Source organism: Protomyctophum parallelum (assembly GCF_964188405.1).
Source record: "Protomyctophum parallelum genome assembly, chromosome: 14".
Lineage (NCBI taxonomy): Eukaryota > Metazoa > Chordata > Actinopteri > Myctophiformes > Myctophidae > Protomyctophum > Protomyctophum parallelum.
In genome coordinates, this window is record NC_139709.1 from 10,698,670 (window position 1) to 10,711,190 (window position 12,521).

Here is a 12,521-nt window from a genome sequence, read left to right on the forward strand (position 1 = left end):
TGTTACCAATTCTTTTGAAATAGTTTTGTCAATTTACTAAGCAAAAACGGGACTGGGAGGACATAATAGCACATACAGTAGTGTTACACAGATAATAATATCACAGATAATTGTATAATATCACTCCCGAAACTAATTGTATAATATACTAGTAATAATAGTGCTAGAAAAGGGATAGCTTGCCCACACACTCTTTACTTTTAGATGGCCAATGTTTGCTCTGAACTATAGACTGATCTTGCATGTCTAGGTACATCTTGTGTCTTTCAAAGTGACTCTCCTCCATAACAGAATCAGTTAGGAATAAATACATAAAAACTAAACCTCACAGCGCGTCAGCCATGCATCTCAGGTCATCCCTTCCGGTCACCTTTGACCTCAGTGTGCTGCTGGGTTTGCTGCTGTTCTGGGGACCCCCGGGGTCGAGGGCACAGAATGACACAGAGCCTATTGTCCTGGAGGGGAAGTGTTTGGTAGTCTGTGATTCAACCCCATCGTCTGAGCCGACCAATAGCGCCCTGGGAATGTCTGTCCGCTCCGGCACGGGCCGGGTCGCGTTTTCTGCCACCCGCCAGACAAACCATGAGCCCACAGACATGAGCAATCGCACCATGATTATCTACTTTGATCATGTGAGTATACTGACTGCACAAGTAAGCAACGGTTCATCCATAGCATAAGAATTAGCATGTCTTCAATCTAAGCATGTCTTTTCCTCACATTTGAGAGAAATGAATGTGAGTGAAAAGAATGTAAAAGAATACATGTTTTCATATTGACATACATGTATAACATTTACTAGCTCTTGTCCATAGACGTAAGGCCTTCTTCTCCTTAAGGATATGGACCAGAGAGCTAAACATTTACATAACATTTAGATTTAACATAACATTACATAACATTACATGCTGTATATTTTTACATTCGTTTTTACGTTCACGTGCAAGTAGCCAAAGTAGGCCTAATTGTTAACACTCGTACAATTTCTGTCTCATGTGAGAAGAATTAACTAAATGTGAGGAAAGCATATATTACAATTACACAGTCACAGTTGTATCTTAGTTGTATCTTATACTTATCCCATTTTGGGCGGGAACCCCTTTTGGTGTTTTAAAAATTATGTTATTTCAGAAAACTGGAGGATTTAGAAGATTCTTTTTTAAATTTTGAGGTTAAAGTATTCAAGTTTACACCAGTCACACGACAGAGGTTCTTTGTTTTTCTCTTTCTCTGCCATGTATTGTAGTCTATCACATCTCACACACACACTCACGATTCTTTAAATTGTCCCCCACCCTGGGATCAGATCTTGGTGAACGTGGGCAATCAGTTTGACCAGGAGAGCAGTGTCTTCCTTGCGCCAAGGAGAGGGGTCTACAGCTTCAACTTCCATGTGGTGAAAGCTTACAACAGACAAACAATACAGGTACAAAAAAGAAAATCATCACAACTGTGATGATTGAAGTGAACATGATACATGATACACAGGGTTTGATTTCTAAAACAATATATACTGTACTTTGTTGTTCAATAAATAGCGAACATAGCCTAGGTACAAGCTCACAACGTGTCGCAAAGCGATGCATTGCAAACTTGTATTTTCAAATAAGGATTTATGATTACACTTAACATAAATCATTTTACAATTGTGATATTATTGAAAGTACATATTCCACAATATGAGACAGTATTTCCCACAAGGAAATGTATATATTTAATAAGGTCTGACCAGTAGCAGCAATAAACCGTAACCCCATCGGTGATGAAAAATGAATGACCCGAGGGAGTGGGATCAAAAGCAGAGTCCTATATATCTTCCCCCAGCAAATCAAATCCTGCGTGGACATGTGAAGCACACAATGGCACATTCTTTTTTTTTTAAATAATATTTGTTTTATTTGGAAAAAGTATTACAGTTTAGACATCATTTCTATGTATACATAGGACAAGTGCAATTCCCAGGATTTTTTTTCACCCCTCCAAGTTGCTCCATGTCCAATGTCTCTGTATAATCCTCTCTTTCTTCAGATGGGCTACATATGACATCAAGTCCAGACTTAAACAGGGGCAACAGGGCAACATCGCTTCAGATTGTACATTTCAGAAGGAGAAAAAGAAGAGAGAGTGGGCAGAAAAAGAAAGACAAAAAAACAACCAAATAAACGAAAGTATTTATATTATTGCTGAGGGGAACAAAAACAAAACAGCTTTGGACTTTGACCATGAGAGGAGGAAGGGTGTCTTACACATGCACTGAACCCGGGCCTTACCAATGAACTCTTGAGTATTAAAAAAACTGTGGTTTGTGTTTGTTGTGTGTTTTTTCCAACCTACATTCTAGGTCAGCCTCATGCTGAACGGCTGGCCGATGATCTCGGCCTTCGCCGGGGACCAGGACGTGACCCGAGAAGCCGCCACCAACGCCGGCCTGGTGATCATGGAGCGGGGAGACAAGGCATACCTCAAGCTGGAGAGAGGCAACCTGATGGGAGGCTGGAAATACTCCACCTTCTCCGGGTTTCTCGTCTTCCCGCTGTGAGGACGATGGATGGCAGCGATGATGGGATGCGAGCGGGGCGGCGGGGAGAGCCACTGAGCGTGAAGGATTCTGTGATGGAGTAGAGAGGAAAACCTGTGATGGAGTAGAGAGGAAGACGAATCAATCCAACCAGGACACACAGACCCCCTTTCCACCGGTTGGGAACCGGTTCAGTTCTTTTTTTGTTCTTAGTCCATGAGCCAGAGCTCCAAAATTGGAACGTTAATTATGAATTGAATGTGCAAAACCATACATATAATTAAATTGTTATCACCATGAAACTTCTCCAGAATGGAGGCCTACACAGACAATGATGTATTGTATTACAAATCTTTAAATTAATTTAAATATGCAAATTAGGCATTATATAGGAAAATATGCAGAGAAATTAAAATATGAAAAAGCTACTACTGTGGAAGGGTTATCATATATTAATTTACTTATATTGATCCTATAAACAATGTAATATAGGTATGGTTTTGCCCACTCAATTCATAATTAACGTTCCAACTTTGGAGCTTTGGTTCATGGACTAAAAACTGGTTCTGAACTGAACCGGTTCCCAACCGGTGGAAAAGGGGTCAAAGAGAGAGAAGAGAGAAGAGTTAGGTTAGTGGTTTTCAACCAGTGGTCCGGGGACCACCAGCGGTCCTTGAGGGGATTCCCAGGTGGTCCCCATGCAGCTAAAAGATGGAAAGTTCGTAACCATATGGACCCTTATAGATATTTAACTCTAGAGAGAGTGTAAAATTAATTTTCTCATTCTCATTCTCTCAAGAATTTTACACTCTCAAGAGTTACATTACTGTTAAACACCAGAAGTCTACACAATTAGAGAAGAATTGTTATTTTGATCAACGTTTGCCTGTTATCTCTCCTACTGGTACCAACATCAATACAGCATGGAATTGTAGACAAAATCTTATCCAACGACAACAAAATATTCTTTAGTTTTGGGTCGGAGAGGCTAAATCTCATCAAATGGTGGTTCGTGGCTCAAATGCAGAATGAATAATTAGCCTTGTGAAAAGGGTTGAAAACCATTTAGTTAGGTGATGGAATGGTTGGTCTCCAGTCTGCAACTCCTTGTTCCATTCTCCAAAAGCGATGTCGATAAAAGATTAGAAAGAATGTTATGCAATGTATGCAAAACAGACTGTTCTGACAGCCTCGGCTGCATGGTAAAATATATGTATACAATATGTCTGTATAAACGATGGGGGAAAAAAAATCATTTTCTATGTTGATTGAGATTTTCTGTCTCTGTGCATAAATGTTTGATGGATTTTGGGGTGAGGGGTGCGGGGTGTTATTGTAATAAATTGACAAATTATCTATGTGCAATGTGGGGATCTGTGCAATGACTAAAAAAAGCCCTTATATTTTCATTTCATTTTAAAATACATCCTTTCTATAGTTTACAATTTTTATTTGTCCTGCTGTGTCTTGTGACTGATACTGCTCTCTGCAACAAATGTATGTTTACGATTTATATTAAAGACATATTATTGAAATAAATACAGATATTACAACACTCTTCCAGTGTATTTTGTCTTTTGTAAAGTTCACAGAAATGCACTGCCCAACCCTCATTAACTATTAATCATGATTAAGCATTATTTTTCTCCACTGCATATTTTGTCAATAACTACTGTAAGTAAGTTTATACTGGACAGGATACGTCTGTGACAGTTTCATCCAGCATCTCTCCCTTGGTATTCCTAATCTAACCAGTGCCATGACAGCTGTTTGTAAATATAGCTCTCCCCAGTAGAGCTGGCATGGCCTGAACAGACTACAGCATGGCGAGGAGAGACGTAAAAAAGCGGATACTCCTCACAGGGATCTGTGGACAGATGGAGGCCTTGGCAAGCTCATAAGCACATCTCTGCAGGTTGTACCGTGGATAGAGGGTGGTGTGCTGTCACAACTAGTCACTTACGCTCCCCTGGTTCACGGCCACAATGGCACAATCTCTCTCTTCCTCTCTGTGTGTGTGTGTGCGTGGGCGATGGCGATGGCATCCCACGCACGCACACATGCACACACACACACACACACACACACACACACACACACACACACACACACGCACGCACGCACGCACGCACGCACACACACGCACACACACACACACACACACACACACACACACACACACACACACACACACACACACACACACACACACACACACACACACACACACACACACACACACACACACACACACACACACACACACACACACACACACACAGAACATTTCTCTGTGTAGTGTGTACATGCTTTCACTAGCCAATATTTACAGTAATACACTTTCTATGTCTCGCTGTGAGATAGACACACACACACACACACGCGCACACACACACACACACACACACACACACACACACACACACACACACACACACACACACACACACACACACACACACACACACACACACACACACACACTTTGTGGACACAACTGTACATGTACTGTGTCTGTACCTGTACTTTTGAGGCTTGCCTTCAGATCCTGATAGCTATGTTGTTCCAAAGCGAAACACAGTCTTATACAACAGATATGGCTATTTTCAATGACTATACACTTGTCTGTCTAGTCATTGAAAATAGCCACTGAGATCAGTCAGTGTTTGTAGTAGCCCTTTTTGTACATTTCTGAGAGGCCTATGAGAGATGTCAGAGTGGGACTTAATTTGTGTCACCGATTATGAAAGTGTGACAGAGCTATTAATGCTCAACAACTCAACTCAATAATTCAAAGCAAAACATCTGCAGCATAATATTAATCCCTTGAGCGTCAATTAAGGAGCAGCAATTAGTGTCTAAAATGGCTCTAATAACCACAGCTATCAGTGTTTGCCTCCACCTAGTGGGCACTTATGGCCTAATTAAACTCAACAGCATGGACAATATGAGTGTCATCAATGGCCCACTGAAAGGACAAAGGACCCAAAGGGGGTAATGGTTAATTTATCAATATTTCTGAATTATTTATTATTATTATTTTAATCTGCCACAGTCTATTGTCCCGAGCTTTGTTTTGACGAGTATTTCTGGAGAACATCCACGCCACAATATTGTGGTTTCCGTTCATATTCATAATTTGTATTTGTCTGGCACAGTCGGGGGGGGGGGGGAACCCCTAAGGTCATTATTATATTAACGTATTGGTGGTGTGTTGTTGCACTGGTAGGCTACGTTATAGGAATTCGTTTCCAGACGCAATGGACAGGAAAACAAAAACCCGTTCAGTGAATGTACAAAAAGCACTACATTTTGTTTTGTGCGCGCATCATCAGCATCACACGACGATCTGTGACGATGACAGTTTACTTATAATATAAACATCAACAGTCCCAAACCTACAAGGATCCCAGCAGCTAGGCCGCATTTATTGTTCTCTCAACCCAACTACGTCCATTTAGCTGCTCTCTCTCTACTACGAGTCCCCGCCCACAATATCGCTTACGGCGTGACGGACGGGGCCTCCGAGCCAATGAGACCGCGGCGTGCTGCCGGCCACGGAAGCCCCGGCCAATGGGAGCGTCGGACGGCGTCGGTCACGTGGGGGTGGGGGTGTGGGGGGGTGTTGCTCTCTGGGCAGGAATGTTAGTTCCTGCTCTGTCGCTGGCCGTTTCCTGTAATCTGTACAGTGTTGTGAGACGGAGAGAAAGCCATGTGTGTCGATGCAAAGGTAAATTTACCACCCCGAAATCATAACCGGGACACTTGGGGCTAGTGGATGGGATGGATGTGCGGGGTGGAGATGTTATATTTGGGCTGTGGAGACAACCACACCAACCGAAACAGCATCGCGGCCTATAAAGCCCGCTGTGTGTGGGAACCGTTGATGGTTATTGTGGCACGTTGCTTTGGTTTGGTCCGGTTTGTTGATGATGAGGAGAGGAAAAAAAATGAACGAGTCCAGTTGACTCAACGATGTGTAGTAAAAAACCCACAACAACAAACATGACTGAGCTGGAGAAGATCGCTTTAGGTTTAAAACACCCACATTCACTGTTTTTTCATAGATGTTGATCACATGTGTGGTGCTTTTTACAATAGGTTGTTGCTAGCAGCACAGGCTAATGTGCTAGCTTAACGGTGTTTGTGTGATGTGTGTGTGAAAGACTGCAACAGCATCAGTACCCTTCTTCACCCATTCATTCACTTCTACTACTACGGTTATTTAACTCCTGAGTTCACAAGAGTATAGATGCAACGAGTGTACAAGTGTTATTTAAAACACGCAGGGTTACTTTATGTGTAAGAGTGAGTGATCCAGACACTGAGGATTTTTACTGTGTACTTATTATGAATGGTGAGTGTGTTGATGTCAACATCCCCAGGATCCCCTCTGTTACACCCCTGCTAGTGGGTAAACAAACGAGAACTTTTATATAACTGAAATTGCCTAGCATTAATGTTAGTCTGTTGATATAAACGGTAACAGTAAGTGATTCATTGAAAATGATGTAAACACAAGTACACAGAGCGCGTTTTTCGGATCTTTAGCGGCGTTTCTCCATCGGTTTCCCGAAAAACGTCCAGTGTGCAACCACCTTTTAGTGCTTTTTCTGGTTTTTATCATCGTAGCAGTTTTTTTGGTATTGACCTGTGCATTCGTTTGAAATGTACCCATTCTGCAAACTGAATACAAATTTCAATCAATCAACATACCGGTACATAAATGCCAAGAACGTTTTCTATATTGATCTGTATCTTATTGGGGGTTTTGTTAAATTAACGTTCCTCCTTTGCTTTTAGGAACAACACTTCAGGGAATGACGTTGTGGCTTGGAGATAAATCGTATTGTCGCACACAGAAAGTAGGAACTCGGAAGGATACTACAAGGGGACATTTATAGGACTTACTTGGAACACTATTTTTCTCTTATTTAAGACTCCAAATATCTGTCATCTGGAGGTACAGACTGAGCTACAAAGGTCTGTAATAGACCTTGTCCTATTTGGTAAGTCATCCGGCGATTTATTTGAGTACGCTATGTGTATTATGTTTCTTGTGTTCAAATTGATTAAATTGGGTATGGCTAATTTGCATTTATATTCTCCGTCTTTCTATGTTACACACAGTTAATTTCTTTGAAGAACTGAAGGAGGACAGGTCATCTTCCATCTCAGAGAGTCTCCTGAGGTTGTGCCCGTCTCCCTGTGTGGAGGGGGCAAAAGATGGCAGACCCCATCATGGACCTGTTTGAGGACACGCCCCTGTTTAACCTGGACGCCCTGCCGGACGATGCTTTCTCCTCACAGGGCGGCTCTGACCCTGTGGAGGAGGCCCTCAAGCTGGCCCTGGGCCAGGTGGACCCCCCCACCGACCCGGAGCCCACTCCAGAACTCTCGCTCACCGCAGGTCTCATCGACCCTGCCACAGGCCTCACCATGCCGGTCCCTGTCCCCCCCACAGCTCAAGTCCCCATCCAGCAGCAAGCTCCCGTGGCACTTCCTCAGACTGTTACCCTGACGGCAGCAACACCTGCCGCAGCTCCGGTCTCGACGGTAGCTCCGGTCCAGACCCACACGTCCATCCCTGTGGTCAGCACCACCGGTCACACGGTCCTGTTGAGCTCACCGATGACGGTGTCTAGCTCCTCGACTACCACCACGCAGAGCTACACACAGATCACGCACCAGTTCACCCCCCAGCAGTTGGCTGCCATTACCCAGCAGGCCGGTGGGAAAATAGTCATCCTCAAAGGCCCGCAGGGCCAAGCCCAAGTGCTGCAGACTGTGTCGGGGGCCACGGGCGCAACCGGGGGCAAGGTCATCCGGGTGCTGTCCGGCACCCCGCTGAGACCGGGCATGTCCATATTGCCCGGGGGGACGGTCTTGAACCAGGGCAGCCCGGGTCATGCCCAAATCAAGGTGGGTTCTCCCGGGGTGCAGAGGCTGATACAGTCTCCCAACGGCCCGATGAAACAGGTGCTGCTGACGTCGGTGCCCCAGCAGACGCAGGGCCAGACGGTTCAGAGGATGCAGATCTCGGCCCAGGGCCAGACCCAAGTCCAGATCCAGCCCCAGCCCCAGGCTCAGATACAGCTCCAGGCCCAGACGCAAGTCGGCAATGCTTCCGCAGGCAGACCGCAAGGCGTCACCCTCACTACTGTACCACAACAGGTGAGGCTTTTAGTCTCTTGTTTTGGTTGTCTTTGTCGAGTTCCTCCACTGTCTCTGTGAAGTTGTGATTGATTGGTTGAATACTTGATTAGACAGAAATGTCTAATCCTCTGCACGAGGTACAGTCAGACATTTGGACTAAAAGGATAACACCAAATAGTCCTGGGTACTAGTTTCCATTGTGGTCCTAATAGTCCTGTTTGTGGAATTCCAAAGCCTTATTTACTCTCATGAAAACAACCCAACGGGTCAGAATGGACAGAGAAATTAAACATAAATACTCGAGGTGCACTATTTCCCAAACCATCTTAAAGGACAACTTTAGTTTTTTTCAACCAAGGTTCATGTTTTAGGTTGTTATTAGATAAACTAAAAGGTGAGTGTTAATTTTCTTTCATTTGCTGCTTTCTTTCGTTTTAGGGATTTTAGCTGTTTTTGACAGGGGGGCGGGGGCATACAAGCATGAGGCTAAATATGTATTTTTTTACACAATTTTATGGTGATTTATTTTTTTATGGTTTACTATAGTCATAATAAACCCCAAGAAATTACATCTGGCCACAAAAGATCACAGGATCTATTGAATGTGACAAACTGACATATTGAGCCTATACACAGTATAAGCCTTCTCCCAGTAGGCTACCTTCACATTCAGTAGATCCTGTGATCTTCTGCGGCCAGATGTAATTTCCTGATGTTTATTAGGACTATAGTAAACCATAAAAAAATAAATCACCATAAAATTGTGTTAAAAAATGCATATTTAGCCCTGTGATCGAATGCCCCTGCCCCCCTGTCAAAAAGAGCTAAAATCCCTAAAACGAAAGAAAGCAGCAAATGAAAAAAGAAAAACACTCATCTTTTACTTTCTCTCATAACAACCTAAAACATGAACCTTGGTTGAAAAAAACTAAAGTTGTCCTTTAAATCTCTCTACAGTGACTTGCTCTAACAAATCCTGCAGGATTAGTATTACATTACTGAGGGAACATTGGTAATATCATTTTCAACTTCATTTGTGATGATTACAGTTTTTCTGCAAACTACCACATCCTGTGTTCATTTTATTACCATCCGTATTGACAGTCGGTAATTACAAATTATTTCTGGTATTTTAGAGCATCGACATAGCAGGAGTAAAATAATAACTCTATAATTGTCACGTACAGTAAGGTTATTTATATCACACAGGGCAAGAGAGAACAGGAAATAAACACTTGATTTCAAATTAGGCCTTGTTACTTATATTTTTGAACGTTGTAGCTGTTTGCTGGGTAACTTAGACTTTGGGCTGATTCATACTCCTATTTTACCGCTGTTTCGGCACTGTAGTGCCGAAATGATTTCGGTTCGTTAGAAATTTTCAGTAGCACTGAAGAGCCGACTTTCGGACGGTACCCACCCCCAGAACCTCAAATGACGTCACATTGTAGGCTCTACAGAGCCAAACCGACTTTTATTCGGCTCTAAAATAGGAGTATGAATCGGCCCTTTGACAATTTAATTTTTGGTTGAAAAATTGGAAGGTCACTTTAAAGATGGAGTGCCGTGTTTTTTTCCCCACACCCTAAAACATGATCATCAGGAACTATTATTATATAAGGTCAAGGAGGAAGATTTTTGTCAAAGTGTACAGTACCGGTATGTGTTAAAATGACGTTTCTATGTGGACACTTCCCACCAGTTTATTAAGTATGCCTGATGGGTGGTGATCCACCTGAACTGAAGCCTCACCCACAGCTGTTGTATGATAATGGGGGAGGGCTTAGGTCAAGGATTTAGCCTCCAGGAAGATTTCATTGCACATAATAACCACACCAAGCTTTGGCCCGGCCCCCAAGCTTTGGAACGCCCTACCTGTTGACCTAAGATGTGCAAAATCTGTGTCATCTTTCTAATCTCTTCTGAAAACTTCTGAAAATGTTTTAAGGCCTTTTCTTAATTTCCTCATTTTTGCATCATTGAATACATGGCTATGTTTCTATTTTACATTTTGTGCCTGCTATTTTATTCATTGGTCTTTTGTTGTATCTGCTTTCCTTCACCCTGTTCTGTAAAGCACTTGACGTGACGTGACGATATCTAGAAATGTGCTATATAACATTTTATAAACTAGTCCTTACCGGTTCTGAATATATGAACAGCAAATGATGTTCAGTGTGGGTAATCTATCTAATAATTTAGCGATCGCTCGTCCGCTGTCTATTGCGAGCAAAATAGACAGCGGGCGAAACAACTCGAGTTACGCGGAAAAGTGTGTCCCAGTATTAATCTGTGCCCGTCCCAACATGCATTTCACTGGTGACCCGGAAGCCGTCCCAACATGCATTCTAAGGAAGTACTCGGACGGACGGAGGGACTGACTGACTGACAGACAGCGACCGAGCAAAATAGACAGCGGGCGAGTGATCGCTAAATGATTACCAAGATTCATTATCGTTGTCCCAATGAATGTCCCATCATGTATCTCCTCTCTACTAGGGTGGCGAGCCCAAACGCATCACGCTGGTCCTCCAGGCGTCCCAGGCGGGTACCGTCGGCGTCCAGCAGGGTCAGCCGCTGACGGTGACGTCCGGCACGGGCCAGCAGCAGCAGATCCATGTGCAGCAGCAGCAGGGCCAGACCAGACTGGTGCTGGGCCAGCTCCCCGGGGGGAAGTTTGTGATCCAGGGGAGCCAGCTCGCAGCTCTCACCCAGGCCCGGGCGGGGCAGGCCGGCGGCCAGCCCAAAGTCCTCACCATTCAGCTGCAGGTGCAGCAGCAGCCCAATCAGCAGGGAGGAGTGAAGGTAGGAGAAGAACAAATGGGTTCATGTGTTTGGTCCCGAACGACAACCTACCTCAAACCCTCACCCTAAAGTAAACCTAACAGCACACCTAAACCTAACCCCCAACCCTCACCCTAACCCTAACCTCCCCCGGGGCAGCACACCTAAACCTAACCTCAAACCCTCACCCTAAACCTAACCTCCCCCGGGGCAGCACACCTAATCCTAACCCCAACCCTCTCCCTAACCCTAACCTCCCCCGGGGCAGCACACCTAAACCTAACCCCAACCCTCTCCCTAACCCTAACCTCCCCCGGGGCAGCACACCTAAACCTAACCCCAACCCTCTCCCGACCCCCAACGCATCTCGGACCAATTCTCCTTCCAACCAATGCTCCGTCGGACCATAGTTTGCCTCCCAGAACAAATAGCCGGAGGAGCCAGAATGAATAGGAAAAAAAGCACAAATAAAATTAAAAAGTATGTCATGAAATCACAGGTTAATCTCTATTCCTTGAGCTTTTAGGCCTGTGGCTCCCCGGGTAAAAGGGTTGTTGTGGGAAGTTGTCCCGAGGGAATGTAACGTACTCAAATACTCATCAAAGTATAAACACAAGACTTCTGGTTAAACATCTGATCAAAGTGAGCATAAACTTGGAGCCTGGAGAAAAACGTTGTGTTGGTTTCTAAACACTAAATACGTTTCTTTCCCCATAAATTCCCACACAACAAAATTCACAAGTTTGGGGTTCTGCTCAACACAAATATATTGCAAGTGTCTGGAAGAACTTTACCTAAAATTGCAATCAGTCTTGCCATTTGCCAATTGCTTTAAGCAATATTGTGCAGCCCTGATTTGGTACTGCAATAACGACCTTTCTTTTTATTTTTTATGTTTTTTTGTGGCTTTCGCCTTTATTTTGTATATTTTATGGAGGGACAGACGGTAGGCTCACAGGAGATGGGGGGGGGGGGGGGGACGTGCAGTAAAGCCCTTCGGGATCGGGAGTCGAACCCGTGGCACACTGCCAGACTGGATTATACCAAAACATCCTTTCTAGGC

General features: G+C 44.0%; 2 protein-coding genes across 2 annotated transcripts in view; both read left to right on the forward strand.

Moving 5' to 3' along the window:
- Positions 1 to 341: 341 nt before the first annotated feature.
- On the forward strand, positions 342 to 2,539 carry cbln12 (cerebellin 12; the record flags this gene model as incomplete). The annotated part of the gene is made up of 3 exons (XM_083782897.1): positions 342 to 632; positions 1,307 to 1,426; positions 2,342 to 2,539. 3 exons carry the CDS (start codon positions 342 to 344, stop codon positions 2,537 to 2,539), a joined length of 609 nt encoding a protein of 202 aa, XP_083639023.1.
- A 3,623-nt stretch (positions 2,540 to 6,162) lies between these two features.
- Positions 6,163 to 12,521, forward strand: part of chd8 (chromodomain helicase DNA binding protein 8) — a 47,839-nt gene continuing 41,480 nt past the window's right edge. Inside the window, 4 exon segments of the mRNA XM_083782898.1 lie at positions 6,163 to 6,248; positions 7,322 to 7,527; positions 7,649 to 8,692; positions 11,174 to 11,479. Of these exon segments, the coding sequence (XP_083639024.1) occupies positions 7,745 to 8,692; positions 11,174 to 11,479 (1,254 nt within the window). The 5' untranslated portion in view covers positions 6,163 to 6,248; positions 7,322 to 7,527; positions 7,649 to 7,744.